Source organism: Nilaparvata lugens, chromosome 1 (assembly GCF_014356525.2).
Source record: "Nilaparvata lugens isolate BPH chromosome 1, ASM1435652v1, whole genome shotgun sequence".
NCBI classification, from domain to species: domain Eukaryota; kingdom Metazoa; phylum Arthropoda; class Insecta; order Hemiptera; family Delphacidae; genus Nilaparvata; species Nilaparvata lugens.
In genome coordinates, this window is record NC_052504.1 from 22,129,838 (window position 1) to 22,147,473 (window position 17,636).

The 17,636-nt window shown below is 33.3% G+C and overlaps 1 protein-coding gene across 2 annotated transcripts; it reads right to left on the reverse strand.

Moving 5' to 3' along the window:
• Positions 1–451: 451 nt before the first annotated feature.
• LOC111044747 (phospholipid scramblase 1) lies at positions 452–17,218 on the reverse strand. Of its 2 annotated transcripts, XM_022329970.2 has the most exons (9): positions 17,090–17,218; positions 16,768–16,802; positions 12,404–12,718; positions 9,901–10,011; positions 8,562–8,779; positions 6,249–6,413; positions 4,989–5,150; positions 4,078–4,148; positions 452–3,614 (listed from the first exon to the last, which is right to left on the reverse strand). In XM_022329970.2, exons 2-8 carry the CDS (start codon positions 16,790–16,792, stop codon positions 4,089–4,091), a joined length of 1,056 nt encoding a protein of 351 aa, XP_022185662.2. In that variant the 5' UTR covers positions 16,793–16,802; positions 17,090–17,218; the 3' UTR covers positions 452–3,614; positions 4,078–4,088. The 2 variants fall into 2 exon arrangements, with proteins under 2 accessions (XP_022185662.2, XP_039278098.1); XM_039422164.1 differs by lacking the exons at positions 16,768–16,802; positions 17,090–17,218 and adding an exon at positions 13,420–13,658.
• Positions 17,219–17,636: the final 418 nt, after the last annotated feature.

Sequence of the window (17,636 nt, forward strand, 5' to 3'; positions counted from 1 at the left end):
CAATATTGGAATTGCCTAGTCTTGAGTAACATTGAAAATATATGCCGCGACGTCGAGAGACTGAGTCTCGAGTCGCTTAGCGCTAGGCGAGTAGTGCCTCAAGGTGCAATTCCTAAGCGACAATAATGAAGGCGCACTGAATTAACGGCTTTAGTCCCAGTTGCACAAAGGCCGGTTAAATTTTGATCGTGATTAATTTCACAAAAAACAATCAGAGAAGGCTTTTTTGAAAAGACGGCTTCTCTGATAGGTTCTTGTGGAATTAATCACGGTTAAAATTTAACCGGCTTTTGTACAACCGGCACTTAGTCCATTATTGTCTGTGATTGTAGTCTAATATATATTATGCCGATTACATTCATTGATACAGCGCACCTTCAGTTACATTTACATAGTGGGCTTTGATTGGATTGGTTTTAGAAAGCGCTTTAGCGCATTAAAATTGACATGCTGATTTTGATCATTTACTTTATTTCAGACAGCGATTACATCAGTAAGGCATTGCAAATTGACAATCAGTTTTTATATTGAGAGTAACATAAATAGCGATAAAAGCACTTGGGCTATACATTGAAATGGACGTATAATATATTTATAATATGAATAACATTAAATGATTCAGATGTTTGTTGGCATCGCTTCAACTCATGGCACACAAAATACAAAACTTACGGTAAAATCTACAAGAGTGCTGTAATAACTACAGTCATCAACAACATGATTTAAAATTCCAACAAACAATTAACAAATTTACAAAGAAAATATGGCAAGCGCTTAAAAAATTACATGAATTTAATAATTATCAACAATAAAAAGTTTGAGGCTGCAAAGATAAATGCTATTTTTTCCAAATTATTAGTCAATCTTATTATTAATCTTATTAAATGAGCATTTAATTTAAATTATTATAATCTCAATTGAAGGAATACAAAGGAATACTGACTGTAATGACCCGAAATTTGTCTAAAACATATTTAACGCGAATAATTCTTTGGATGAGTTTACTAGTAGGTCTACAAGTTTTCTTTTCGTATACATGTTTCGGTTATACCATAATCAAGTATCGAAATAGAATTATGAGGAAAAGTTCTGAGAGAATAGAATGGTTGTTTTCTGAGAAAACCATCGATCTGCAGCATGGTTTTCCCAGTAGATTATCATTAACTCAACAAGGTTTACAGGTAACCCACAAAACACCCCAAAGACGGCCACTTTCTTCCCTACCAAAACCACTAGTGCCACTTGTTATTTTTTGAAGTGTAAAAATGAAGGCATTTATCAATCTAGTGCCAAGTGCCACCTTCCAATGTGCTTGCTACAACTAGATAGCACACCTATAATGGGGGTTGTCAAATCGATGAAAGAATAACTGTAATTGCTTCATCATAAAAATTCTTGATTTTTACTTTTTCGCGCAACAAACAAAACATTATCTGACTGTAGTTATAACGGTAGTAATTTTGCCATAAATAAACAAATAGAAAAACCATTAAATGATAAATGGATAGAGAATTGATTTCATCATTAGTTTGGTAGAGCACATTCAACACACTGAATAAAGACGGTACAAGCTTTCTTAATGAAGAAAGATCATTGATTTCATTTCTATTGAATATTATATTTAGAATAATCTGTTCATTCCCTAATTATTCTATTTTGACACTCTTGATAACCGAAGCATGCCATGGCTACGAGAAGAAATCTGAAACTTAATTAATTGAAAAAAATATTGAGTAGCCCTAGATAAAAAAAATATCAACAAGAATCACAACTTACTTTGAGGAATAAACTATTTCAATGCTTTTTAACGGTAATAATGTTTTATGTACGAGTTTTCGTATTTTGAATAATACTGAATTCACTAGTTTTTTAATTTGTTAATTATAGATAACAATAATATAGAACAGATAATTATCAAGAATACTCGAAAATTTTATTTTTGGTATTAATTAATCATCAACTAGACAAATGACTAGACTAAGAGTTAAAGAAATGATTAATTATCATTCAACTCTATTAGTTTTTAGGCAAATGGTGATGAATTTGAATATTAAACTTTAAATTCGACTTCAATAAATTATAGTTGTTATTTAAAACTGAATTAGTTGCTATGGTAAATTCAACTATACAGATAATTATTATTTACTTCCATTCAAATGAATAGTTGAGTCAAAAATAGATTTTTACATTTCTTAGTAATTTATATTGAATTCTTATGCTTTTACTCACTAGTCCATCATTAAGTTCATAACTCATCACTCCGTTTAAAAAAATAAATTTATGAGAATATATAAAAATATCTGGCTAATAGTTTGTTCTATTATTTTTATTTGGAAGTCTATCTGTAATAACACTATCTTTTCAAAAATTACATTTCGCTCAGGTCTGAATAATACTGTATTTTTTTTTAATTTACAATAAAATCAGAGTATTTCAATTATTTTTACTCTCCTATCGGAATACAATCATATTGTGTGCGTTTTTTCTTGGGATTCAATCGCAATTTATTTCAAAAAAAAAAACATACATAATCAACTGTTACGAAATAAAAAATTGAGGAAATATATTTCGCCACTTCGACTATTGTGTACGGTAATGTTATTTGAAAATATACTTCAACTATTAAAATCTTAATGGTAACAAACGACTGTCAGTTCCAATTCACTAATTCCACGTTGACAAGAAGCTAATTGACAGCCAAGTTGACACCAGTAACTGTTCAGAGAAGTTTTGACCTACATTAGTGGAAATTGTCGATTATATATCAATTGCATATAATAATGTTACATGCTAATCGTATTCCTGAATCGGTGACTTGGGTTAATTGCAACTTCAAATGCCCATCCACAAAATAATGAGTTTCCAATATTGGAATTGCCTATTCCTGAGTGACATTTGATCTGTTCAGTATAGTTTTGATCTACGTCAATGGAAATTGTTGATAGACAGTTGCGGTTTATAGATAGACTGCAGCAGATGTGTGATTGTATAAGCCATCTGGACTTGAGCACTGGGCTTGATTTTAGAGCACCACTAAATTTTGCGGCGAGAGAACAAAATTGGCATGAAGTGTATTATGCTAATCAATTCAAATGTTATATTCATGATAATATTTTGATTACACTGAACTGAACACCAGAGGTGTTAACACAGAAACAGTTTATTTTGCATCAGTGAACTTGGGCTGCCTTCTAACATTGTGTGAACGCGGAAAAACAACAAAAAATTAATGTGAAATTTCTTTTGTTCTAACAACTTTGCCTAGTTTTTAGTTTTAAAAACCTTTCTTCTATGAGAAACCACAGCCTTATCCACCCACAATTTGAACCAATAAACTCTCTGAGTTCGATTACATAACAACATTATTTAGATATAATAGAATACATTTTTTATAAATATTAATAAAATAAAAGGAAATGGATAGTCTACACCTACAGAATAATATTATTAAACGCAAATATAATGGTAATTGATAGTTAGTCTTACGTTTCATTATAAGTCATGATATAAATACTATAATATATAATCAATCATAAAAGCTAAGCTTTTTGTATGTTGTATAGAGTAAAGAAGAATAATATTCCTTTGGATTAAGGCAGCTGGATTAAATTTACCTGTAAAAAGATAATATTTATAAAATACAAATATGAAAGAGAATAAATTGGTATTCATACGATATTTTGTGCTGAATGGTTCCCGATATTGATCGGAAATTAATTTTGTACAAGCACCGTTTTCACGAATAACCAACCATCTTCAAGGTGAGAAGGTAATATTTCAATGAGAATTTTCTCACAAAAGTACAGAGCATTTCGAATGATATTTTATGTTGGATAATTTGAATCTTGGATAATTTGATAATAGAATTTTGAATCAATATTGATCTCAATCAATTCAATTCTATACAAGCACAGTTTTCACGAAATAAATTTCTAAATTGAAGATGATAGGAGAGCACTCAAATCCACAAAATTATGCTGGTATCAGTCCATCACATGTTGATAGCAAGCCTTATATGACTGAGTCAACTCAGTCCAAAATCTATACAAGATGTATTTAAAAATGTACAATACTTACTTTTGATGAAATTAGAGCATTCCAAATGAATCGTTCTCGGCATTTCCCACTTTTTCAAAAAACATGTAGTCCTGGAAAAATAATTTCATTAGTTTTGTTGATTCAAGAGTAAGACTAAGACTAATAACAAAAGTGGGTCGATATTGAATAAAAACATCAACAATCAATTATTATTCTTTCTTAAACGCCTGCTAACTGCGGAAATCGGTAACACGGAATTCCATCTACACCATTTTTTCTATTTTTGCTCGTAAATACTCGTATGTTGAATTTACAAACAAGCTTCAATGAACTGCATCATGATCCAACCATGATTTTTCAATGATATCCAAGATTACGTAACCAGATCAGTGTTCTGATGGTGCAGTGAATATTTTTACTAATGCTGTTGGTGTCCTCGTGCTGAAGCATCACCCTGCCATTGACGAATCATTGGTAACCGCCAAAGAACACTAGCCTACTTGCATCACCTTACTTCAATTTCATTCCACTATTCCACTCAAGAATTAAAAGAGATTTTTCATTTCATAATTTGATTGACCGTCGTGTGATGAGGTGCGTACAGACTTACGTGCCACGAACTCGCGCATTTCACTTTTCATCAGCTGATGCTACTACGTTTATTGTATCTGTAACTAATATACAGATACAATGCAGATATAAGATGCAGATACTAAGATGCAGATATAAACTGCTCCTGTACACATACAGATACAATCAGCTGCTGAAAACTGAACCACGCGTGGCGCTCACGTCTTTACGCATCTTATCACACGACAATCAGCCAAATGATGAACTGAAAAATCTTCTTTTTTTGAGTACCATCCAGAATAACTTCAAAATGTTTGAGTGTCCGACCCTACTTATATTTTGGCTTGTCTTAATTTCGAATATTATTAACAAGTACTCACAATGAGGAAGCAAGCTCCAAGCATGACGGCCTTCATTCTCACGTCAAGATCCATCGGAAAGGTTATTCCAAAATAATCGGCATCAGTGAACATCTCTCTGAGGAGGCCAGCCCACTGCTTTGAAATCTTACCGACCACTTCGGATCCATCTCTTGACAATACCTGTAACAATCAATTTTTCAATCAGTCATCTTAATAAGTTTTATTTATCTAAATTCAGCATATTCTTAGTACAAATCGTAATCTGAATAAGAGAAACTAATGAATAAATCGTTTAAAAACTATTTTTCACGACACTACAGTAAAGTTTTTTTGAATTAAAGTTATTAAAACTAGTACTCACATGTGGAGCGCTTTCGGATTTTTAAATCCATTAAGTACTAGTTTTAACTTTCAAAAACTTGAATGTGGTGTCGTGAAAAATAGTTCAAAAACGAATTATTAACTAGCAGTTCGTCATGGAATGTGAAATAGATGAGTATTATATAAACTTATTCTTATGATTATTTTTGCTATATTATGTGCAATGTGCGAAACTTGAATTGCAGCATTACGCTTGAAGAGCAAGATTTCACAAAAGCCATGAATCCTGTGAGCTAATTGTTTGAGAGAAAGAGAGTGTACATTATTTTTAGAGAATCGACAAAAATAAAGCGCTCCTATTCTCGTGAGGAGTAAATTAATACGTCCATAAAGGCCCGTGCTGCAAACTTACGTTTGCACAGACTATAGATAATGATATTATTGAAATTCAAGGTATAAAAGTATGAAAGGCTGAAATATATACATCCAGGCTAAGCGGGACCTTTCCTACAAAAAAGAGATGAAAATTTATTTATTCATTTCACATTTAAATCTACATAATTACAACTAAGGCGGGACGTTCCCTACAAAAAATATACGAATATTTATTTATTTCACATTTAAATGCACATAATTACAACTAAACAAAGATATTACGATTTTTGTTGTGACAAGAATTGGGCCTACTAGTTTTTTTTACATCATATTAAACTAGTAACTTTGACTGACCAATTCAAGTATCCTAGCTCAAAACAAAATAATTTGTTAATACTAAAGTTTTTCTAGTAAAGCTATTATCATTTATGACTCATTACAATATTTCTAGTATTGCATGAGAACCTTTCAAGATTCACATTTCAAAAAAGTTGCCCATTATATAGATATTCTTTTCATCCACCATGAATAATCTTATTATAATTTCAATAGAAACAAAATTGAACAATTATAGTAGGCCACCTTGAAATCAACATCGCCGCAAAGTTGGAATCGACACATGGGTCCCTCCAGCTTCAGAACAGTGTCTCCAGCTGCGTTCTTGATGGCGAATGTCGGGGTCAGAATGCTCCACTCCTGTTCAATTCTACCAATCAGGTTGCCAGGAGGAGCAAACACGTCCATCGTCTTCACAAAAATAGAAAAAAGAATAGTTGAAGGTCATACCTTATATAATTAATATTTAGAACTGAAGAAAGGATCAAAAATAAAAATCTACAGAATCCTGCAAAAATCCAGATTGTTTTGATTCTAGAACGAGTACTCGCATTTTTTACCAATAGTAACGATATTTATCCATTTATGAAAAACATGGGAGCATACAGGATTTCTCCCAAAAATTGGGAGAAATCCCAATTATTTTAAGAATAATTATTCCATACTATGTAGGAAACGTCAAGGATAGGAACTCTATTTAGTTTTAAATATTTTGGAAATAAATCCTTATATTGGAAGACTTGCAAAACTGCTGTTATCCTTAATATTAAGTTAATTGTGATGCGGCCTCAAGGCAAAGGTTATTTCCTATATGAGCAGGTTTTATTATATTTCTGTTTTTCAATTATCTTAAAATTGAGTGAAAATAAGGAATGTCATAATACAAGTGGCGAGATCATAGAGCTTTAGGTACTGATTTCCAAATTGAGCACAGTAAATCAATAGTTTATTGGTTTTCTAACACAATTTTTTGTTATTAAATAACTACTTTATTTAATGTTGTTTTCATCATTTATTATATAACTAAACCTTATCGATCCTTTTCAAAGAAGAAAACGTGGATTTACGTATTACCTTACAATGGATAACTTATTCAATGGACAAATACAGTTTTCAATGTTTAAAATAATGTTAATCTATAGAAAGTTTTCGGTATGGCATCACTGTGTAATGAGTACAGTGGAAGGAAATGGTGATAGGAACTCTGTATTGAATGTTTATTTCAAAATATCATTATTATAATCATCATAATAATTGTTAGACTGAAGCAAGGCTGCCCACTCTCTCCACTCATCTTCAATTCCTGCTTAGAGTACATATTCCGCAGATTAAACTGGGAGGAAAAGGGACTCCGAATCAATGGAAGAAAACTGTCAAATCTAAGATTCGCGGACGACGTAATGTTGGTGTCAGAGAGCGCTGAGGAAATGAAGGGAATGCTCATGGAACTGATTGACGCTAGTGAAGTGATGGGCTTACACCTAAACGCTCAGAAAACGAGGTTAATGACAAATTCCGAAAAAACTAGGATTGAAGTAAACTGTGGCAACATTGACTATGTGGATGATTACGAATATTTAGGCCAAATATTGTCTTTCACAAACAGAGCATCCAAAGAAGTCAAGCACAGGATTGATAAGTCATGGAAGAAGTATTGGTCGTTGAGAAGAATATTTAAGGGCGACTATTCCAACACCCTTAAAGCCAAAGCATTGACCATGTGCATATATCCTGCGATATTATATGGAGCGCAAACATGGGCACTCACCGAGTACTTGGACAAGAAACTAGAAACTACTCAAACAAAAATGCTACGTAGTATTCTTCGTATTCGTCTGAACCAACGCACAAGAAACACCGAAATACTAGGAAGAATGCGCGTAAAGTATCTTCAGAAAGAGGCTCACGTATTGAAGTGGAAATGGGCAGGCCACGTCGCGAGAATGGATAAAGACCGCTGGACCAGAATTTGCACTGAATGGGTGCCACGAGACAGGACCAGGAGCAGAGGACGGCCACCAATACGATGGAGGGACGAGCTGTGCCAGAGAGTAGGAGATGCTTGGGCAACCACTGCACGAGACAGGCAACTTTGGAGTAAAATAGTGGAAAAGTTATAAATTATTATAGCAATCTAGAAGAAGCCAGACAATGATTACGAGAAAAATTTAAATACAAATTGTAAATCTGTAAATATTCGAAAATTTTTGCCAACCACAATTACCTCATAAAGAGAGGCTTTTGTTCAATTAATGAATGTAAATAAAGCTTTTATTTAATAATTGTTAGATTGTTACAGCTAGAGAATATTTTCAACCATAATAATAATGAGACACGAAGTAGCTCTTGTGGAAATACCTAAAGTATCTGATCAAATAAAAACAATATAAAATTTAGTACACTTTTATTAAAAAATTTAAAATATTTCAACGACTAGTTTCGACCATAGGTCATTAGTTTCGACCATAGGTCATTTTCAAGTAGCCCATATAAGCGAAGTGATTTCAAGTATCTGATCATATTTACAACTATAAAATGAAGGTATAATTGAGATCTAACCTGTAGACAGCATGGGAAACAACACGATTGACAGGCTAGAGGTCTACTCAACTCCATGACTGTATTTTTGTAGTTGTCGAGAATCTTCATATCGAAGGGCCGAATCGGGCCGCAGCAATTCCTGCCACAACAGCCGGACTCCTCAACTGCATAGTACACCTTCTGGCCTACGCTGTTCTTCACTGTGAACTTGTTGGCCGTTTCAAATCCAGTCAACACTGAAAACAGGATATTCTATTGAATTTAGTGTTCATGAGAATCGTTGTTTTTATTTATTTATTCATTGTCACATTACATCAAGTTTTTGTGTTTCACTCTTATGACTGGTGACATGTCAATATTACTAAATCTAAATTATTTCAGTATTACTACAGTATTGTCAAGTCAAGTTCAAGTTTTATGAGAAAGAAAAACAAGAAGAGTTGATAAGGTTACTTTTTAACAATGAAAGTTTATTTTCAACTTTTTTTCTAAATCTTGATAGCTGACAGTTCATTTGGTTCTTCTGTTAATACTATTTGAAACTTTAGAAGCAATTCACATTCAATCCAATCTAAATTATTTATTTATTTATTTATTCATCCGTGGATACAATCACAAATCATATAAATATGATTGGGTAGAAAAAACACGCTTGGCCCAAAACTTCAAAAAGAAGTTTTAGATTCAGCTCTATTCAAATAGCATTTGTCTTTAGCCTATACTGTATACATATAAAAAGTATAAGTATAGTATAGAAAAGTATAAGTATAATAGTTGTGATTGTAATATTGGATATACGAATATCTTAAACTGATCAGTTCAACTAGAATTTATTTTTTCCCCAAAGTAACATAAGTCCCTATTAAAATGAAACACTAGAATATTGTCTGAAAATATCACGATTTTATTAAAAAGTTACATACATAATTATTTCAACACCATAGATTTCAACAACATGTTACAAAGTTTCAACACCTATGGTATAAAACATGAATAAAAACAATATTAAACTTGTAGTACCCTTTTTATTTAAAACATTTCAACGACTAGTTTCGACCTACCTAAGTAGGTTTAAAATGTTTTTAATAAAAAGGGTACTACACGTTATATATTGTTTTTATTAATTTGAATAAAGTAGCCCATATATATGTAACTTTTTCATAAATTCGTGATATTCTCAGACAATATTCGAGTGTTTCATTGATAATAAATATCACTACATCTTGCCAAAAACAGTATCTGAAGTCCTTTTATATTCTATACGTTCTATCTAATGAAGTAATGAAATAATCGAAACTGTCATAATCAAACAAATGTATCAATATTCTAATAAATAAACATTATTTTAATACTGTACCTTCGAGAATTTCAACTTTCTGATGGATGAGAAGTTGATCGATCTGGGCAAGATATTCCAAGCCAGGTGGACAATTGACAGGAACGCCGCTTGGCACACCCATCCAGCCATCTGAGGAGCATTTGCACAATATCTATAATGCCAGTTTGCCAGCTAGCAAACAAAATTTGCAGTCATCTGAGATTTAATTTTATATTTGAATGCAAGATTACTCTTTTTTTGCTTACTTATAGAATAGAAAGATTTTTTATTCTATTACGTGACAAAGTTTGGGCCGTAATGTCCACTCTACCACATCGTTAGCAAAACAATGAGAAAAAGGTAGAGATAAATAATTCATACATCACACATTTGTAAATTTTTTCTAAAGATGGCCGTGTCCAGATAAGCCCTGGATTTATTGTGAGTCAGTAAAGTTGGAATAGATTTATTTTTCACATACCGTATGGATGAAGCTGTAGAGCTTTTTTCTCACCCATATCCACATAACATAAAAATCTGGTGTGGTACACTCACACAACTTTCCTTGCTCATATTCGAAACTACGATCAGACTTTTGTATATGTGTATATATAATCGTTTTCAGAGTACTTTTTCCTTTGTGTAAATTGTGAAATTCAATGATTTTTTTAGTCGTCATTTTTTTAAAGTCGTCAAAACAGCTGTTCTACAGATGAAATATCTCGACTATGTGTTCTTTTTATGAACTGCTCTACCTACCTACCTCATGCACGAGAAGGAGGTTACAAAGTCCATTTCTCAAGGATGGGGTGGACCCCCCATTAGTTTCCCAGAAAGGAGACTCATGCCAGTTAATAGAGCTGATAAATAACTATACAGAGTATGAATTTGAAAAAAATCGGTCAAGTTATTTTGAAAAAATCGTGAAAAACATGGTTTTTTAGTAATTATCCGCCATTTTTCTCAAGAATATTACGGAGCTCCTGCAATTTTCCAAGGAAAAAACTCATGTCATTTGATAGGACTTATGAATAGCTACCCATGGTTTGAATTTGAAGAAAATCGTTAGAGCCGTTTTCGAGAAAACCGTGAAAAACCTGGTTTTTGGTCATTATCCGCCATTTTTCTCAAGAATATTACGAAGCTCATGGAATTTTCCCAGAAATGAGACTCATGCCAGTTGATAGTGCTTATGAATATCTATCCATGGTATGAATTTGAAGTAAATCGTTAGAGCAGTTTTCGAGAAAACGGTGAAAAACATGGATTTTTAGTCATTATCCGCCATTTTTCTCAAGAATATTACGGAGCTCCTGAAATTTTCTTAGAAATGAAACTTATGCCAGTTGATAGGGCTTAAAAATAGCTATCCATGGTATAAATTTGAAGAAAATCGTTGGAGCCGTTTTCGAGAAAACCGTGAAAAACATGGTTTTTTAGTCATTTTCCGCCATTTTTCTCAAGAATATTACGGAGCTCCTGAAATTTTCCCAGAAATGAGACTTATGCTAGTTGATAGGGCTTATAAATAGCTATCCATGATAAAAATTTGAAGAAAATCGTTAGAGCCATTTTCGAGAAAAACGTGAAAAACATGGTTTTTTAGTAATTATCCGCCATTTTTTCCGCCATCTTGAATTGAATTTTATTGAATTTCTTATTGTCGGGTCCTCATGGTATAGGGACCTTAAGTTTAAAATTTCAAGTCGATCGGTTAATTAGGAATGGAGTTATCGTGTTCACAGACATACACACACACACACATACACACACACACATACACACACACACACATACACACATACACACACACAGACCAATACCCAAAAATCATGTTTTTGGACTCAGGGGACCTTGAAACGTATAGAAAACTTGAAATTGGGGTACCTTAATTTTTTTTGGAAAGCAATACTTTCCTTACCTATGGTAGTAGGGCAAGGAAAGTAAAAATATTGTTTACTTGCTAGAGCAAGTTATATCTATCATACATCTTCCTGATAGAAATCAATTATGATAATGACTACTTATCAACCACATATTGTATGATTCCAAAGCTTCCCAGCGAGAGAAACAATGACATTTCTAAGGCAGACGTTCACTGGACGCCTCATTTCGTTGCGTTGAAATGTGGAGAGCTCACCGGACCTATCACCTTGCGATTATTTTTTATAGACAGGAGACAATAACACTAGAATTTTAACGATACCGCGTGCAAAGTTTCAGAGGAGTAAGGACAACTTCTCATAAAGTCTACACAAAAGAGTATGGCAAAATAAGGACGCCATTCAACACATGTTATTCTTTGTACATAATCAATTCCACTACTTTTTATCCTCTCTTAATACCAATATGACAACATTAGATGTACACATTAGAAGAAAAAATTGAGTTTCGTTCAAATCTGAGTGTGTAACTGCTATTTTAAACTATCCATACACAATTTCCCAAACCTGTATAAACCGATGAATAATATTACAACTACATGCTCATACTCATGATTAATTAAAAAATAAGTAACAAAATATAAAAATAACTTGCTGACCTGGACGTTGGCCTTCCATCCCCGGATGAGGATAGTTTTGAGGCTGGGCAGAAATGACTGGCTGGGGATAGCCTTGCGGAGGAGGATACTGTCCTTGAGGAGACGGATACTGCCCATGAGGAGGTGGGTACTGCCCATGAGGAGGTGGATACTGTCCTTGCGGATAAGGGTATTGCCCCTGAGGTGGTGGATATTGTCCCTGGGCAGGAGGGTACTGTCCGTGTGGAGGAGGAGCATATCCTTGTGCTCCTGGATAAAAATCTTGCGCGGGTGGATAGTTTTGAGCTGGTGGGTAACCAGGCTGACTAAAACCGACTAGAACAAAATAATAGACCTATTATAAAATTGATTTTTAAAAATTGAAATATTATAGTCTCAATTACAACAATTAATTTTTATAATATAAGAGGGAGAGTATCTTATGAATATACACATAGATAGGTATTTTCACCCGAATTGTATGTTATTTACAATAAATAGATATAATATTTTTTTCCACAATGCAAATAAACATTTTATAAGGTGCCATACATTCTACTAATACCGTATGGCCATACCGTACTATTTGTTAGAAGATAAATAATGTATTGATAGTTAAACTTGGAAACAATTATTGCAAAATCATATTCCTTAATTTCTTCTTCTATTTCTTCTTCTACATCCATGACCTGTTTACTGGATAGATGGCGAAAAAAAAGCAAAATGGCTGGTCAAACTATAATATTCTTGTGCTCATCAAAATATCCTTTCACTGAGTAGAATGAATTCCTCTTCAGTCAGAATAGAATAGAATAGAACTTAACTCAGATAATACAAAAAGAGAAAATGAAAACTCATTCATAAAAACACCTCGTTTAAAATGAATTCAAAATAACATATGTTCTCTTTCGACAAAGTAAAAAAAGTTATTTAGGCTTGGCCGAATCCGTCAGCCGGGTTGATAGTCTATAGCCCTTATAATGTAAATTTATAGCAGACACAACACCATGCTCACACAAAATGCTCAGAATGCTTACACATTCTCACTATGACACCAATCAAGTACGATGTTGGCGTTAATGTGGCTGGACTGATCAAAGACAAATAAAAACGTTAATAACTAATTTCAAATTACACTTAATCTATCAAACTATCAACGACTTTATTATTTACGAATCAAAAATTAAATTCCCTTATCAACTCTTTTCTATAAGCCCAAGCCTCTCTTAAAAACCCGACCAGACTCTGCCAACATTTACCGTTGTAATCTATCACTGCTTCTCTTTCCATTGACCTCCTTTTCAGCAATTTCATCCTTATCTCTAACAGTATGGAGCAGCTACCGATAAAATGAAAGATATCCTCTTTTCTCTGCTGTTTCACATTGAACAAATACCAATCTCTTCTTCTCTATGTGAGCTATGATTTAATAAAAATAATCCCCCTCTGGCTTTAAATATAAATATAGCGTGGCGCGTTGCGCAGATTTTCATCATTACTATAAATCATTTTTTTGCGTACACCTTATGGAACTGGGAACGCTCTCATCTTTCTATAGCCATTTATTTTGAAAATTTGTTTTCATTTTTATCAGTGCCCGCTCCCATATTGCCTCCCACTCTTGTCTGAAATTCACCGTTTGCCAGTTGCGCGCTGCTATCGGCAATTCGATAGCAATATCACCATAGAGAAACAATAGCATAAGTAGATATACCATGGTATAGGGCGTTTATGTCGCAACTTTTACTGTTATCTCAAGCTGATAGACCACGTAGTTCTTTCCTGTGAAGCTCTATGACGCTGGTAGTCTCTCATATTGTGCCGTTCATAAACTCTTACCCGGTCAAAACAGTAAAAATCGACAGTAATTGGCTTGAGATAACAGTAAAAGTTGCGACATAAATGCCCTATACCATGGGATATCTATTTACGATATTGTTTCTCTATGATATTACTCAATATCCTAGTCCATTCCGAATACCATCCACACTTTTCTTCTAAACAGTACTTTGCAATCATTGATCGATATCGCTCAGCCGGGAGCTCGAAAGAGTGCAATATGTATTTTGTGTGTGCTCGAATGTATACAGCCACAAAATATATTTTCCTGTCTCCATAAATCATATAATTTGGCGTGTTTTTTGACAAGCCATTCTCTTAACAAATGATCTTAGAAATATCTCCAACTCTTCTCTCTCCATATACCCCCAAACCTGAGCCGCGTATGTCACGACAACTTAACTTATTGTTTCAAATATCACCCACTTCATGAATAAAGGTGCCTCTTCATTCAAGATAAGTTTGCGCCATATGCTATTAATTCCAAATTTTGCTGCTGTCAATCTGCCCTTAAAATGCTCGGTAAGTGACCGAGGAAAAAACTACGCCTAGATATTTATAAGTATTCACAACCTCAATCTCTTCACCGCCAAACTTCAATTTCTCTTCTGCTGCTAATCTTCCACCTCTTCTGAAATCAACTATCTTCGATTTTGCCATATTAACTGTTAGATTCCACCGAATGCAGTACTCGTTTAACCTATCAAGGCATTCAATAAGCTGCCTGTTAGTGTGAGAAATATGAATCAAGCCCGTTTAAAAACACAAGTTAAAGCTGCAGAGAACCCACTAATGTAGAGGAATTTTTAAATTTGCCCGTCGATGTAATAAATACTTATTTTGTGTGATGATAATATTTGTGTATGAATTGGCTCAGTAGTTTTATAGGATTTTATTCTTGACGACACCTAATGTACATTAAATTGTATTTATTGGTGGATTAACGTATTCTATTCTATCTATCATTGACTGCAGTTGTTGCGCACTCTCCGACATGAGAACCACATCATCCGCGTAGAGCAGAGTTGATCAAATTGTTGCCCACATACACACCTCCACCCACATACTCACTCAAATCATTCAAAAACAGGGCAAAGAGCAAAGGAGACATCAAACATCCCTGCTTTAATCCTTTTCCGGTGATAAAATGATATGTCAAACCTCTGTCATCTCCACACCATACTGTAGCTCTAGTCTCTTGATATAACTTCAAGATCTCTATAAACCTCGATGAAACTCCTAGCTCATTTAACTTGAAAAATAAAGAATCTCTACCAATACTATCGAATGTTTCTTTTATAATCGATGAAAAAGCAATACAGGTTCTTCTTGGGTAGACTCAAACTATTCCTAAATCATATTATATAATACAAAAATATTATCTATTGCCGAATAACTTTTGCGAAAACCACATTGATTTATATGTAACATCTTCTTCAGCAAGATCTCAACTAGGTTTCTAAAAGCAATAGCCTGCAGTTTCTTCACACTAAACAGGCAGGTCATTTTACAGACGCAGTGCAAAGATAGAGGAGGAGTCCTTTCTCTTGTTGTTTCTACATCGTGTTATGCCAATTTTAAGTCTTCTTGTGACATGTGCATGGAAATCAGCTCTCAGCATATGACTGTCCTTGGTGTTCTTGACATGCAGTAGACTAGACATATATAGGCCTACTGGTTGGAGACCGTAAGGATGCCCAGCTCAACAAAGATTGGCCTACAGTGCTCACAATGCCCCACTGAGGTGAACACTCAATGGCTCATATGAATAAAACCAGAGCAAATGCTCATGAGCAAAAGCATTGAGCATAAGGTTTTGCTCATGAGCAAAAGGTACAAGCAAAAGCATTTGCTCATTTTTATATGAATAAGCTTTACCTTTTACTCTTACCTTATGCTCCTGAACTCTGGAGCAAATGCTCACGTATTTTAGAGATTTTTCATCAGCTGATTCGCTTTTGTAGCCTTAGTTTGTTTTTATAGCTTACGGAAGCGTTAAATATGCAAATAGGGTGCACCGCTTGTGTTTGCGGCGTATGCTCTGTTTTCTATTATTTTATGAATAGAGTTTTAGGTTAGTTGAGTTTAGAATTTTGAAATGATAGCGTGAAAAAATGTCATCTCTATAATAATCTTCAGCATATTCTTATAATGTCAATAGCCTTCTTATAATAGTCTACACTTTCATCTTCTTAAATACCTATTTCCTATTTTGTGATGGCTATCTTTATAGGCCTTAATATCAGTTCCTTATAGTGATTCTTCACAAAATAATTTTATACTGCAAAAAATTAAATATTCTTCATTTGTTTGATAATTATTCAAAATTCATAGTTTATAGAATTAATTAAAAACTAATAAAAAATCAAGTTTGGAAAAATTGGACTTAAGTTTAGTGCATTTTCCTTATACGCTCACAATAGTACCTAGGCTACCTGAATCTATAATTAAGCAATTGGAAATAATATTGGAAAATAAGAAATCATTCTAGAAAAATAATGTAGGATTAATAATAGCTTGGACAAAAATAAAAAATTTTCATTTACCTGAATATGGTGGTGGATTTGACATCTCAAGAATTCTGAAAAATAAAATGGTAATAATTACAATTAGATAGATAATTGGTTCAGTTACCTAATACTTTTATTGATAGGAAAGAGAATAAATTGATAAGAATAAATAACCTAGTAAAGTGACTAATCGAGACCAATTATAGAATATAAACAAATCATCAAGCAATGACATCACATCTATTTCAGTTGAATTGATACATTACAGTAGACTATTAAATTTTCAAGAATGCATTCGTAATTCTTTAGATAACTTTTTAGATTATTGATGATTTATTAGTAAATCAACTTTATTTACCTCGAGATGAGAAGATCAATAAAATATAGTTGATATCAAACCACAGAAAAAGATAGTTTTGAAAATCTTATCAAAACGAGATTACAGCCCAACCTTCCTCAATTTCCTAACCTGTAAATTGAAAAATCGAGATTCCTCTATTTAACTCGCGGAATTTGTACGCATGCGCTTGTAGTTCAGAGCTTAGTATGGGTAGTTTATCAACTATAGTTGAGTTCACGTTATAATGGCAGTGAACAGATAGAACAACGTTGCCGATCCTCTGTCTTGTCAATGCCTTCTATAGACGGTACAGGTTTGAATCTGATTCAGGACAATTGATGTAATATTAACTGTTCATTCTCGTTTAAAATAATAAACTAATAATAACAGCCTTGCAGCTGTGTCCACATGAACACAGTGGGCAGTTAAGGGTTGCAAAAATTATAGTTTTCAATAATTTCATAATGAATTTTCATAGGTCTAATTAAGATAAAATATTTTGTTAATTAATTATTAATTCAACATTGTTGAAAGACGATCTGGCAACAGAGCAAATATATATATA

Bases quoted from the DNA above. Each gene is read 5' to 3' on its own strand.
- LOC111044747 (XM_022329970.2), bottom strand. From the start codon at position 16,792: ATGTCAAATCCACCACCATATTCAG. The intron at 5,151-6,248 runs GTGGCCTACTAT...TGATTGTTACAG, and splicing joins GCGGCGATGTTGATTTCAAG to GTATTGTCAAGAGATGGATC. The intron at 4,149-4,988 runs GTGAGTACTTGT...TTATTTTTCCAG, and splicing joins TTGGAGCTTGCTTCCTCATT to GACTACATGTTTTTTGAAAA.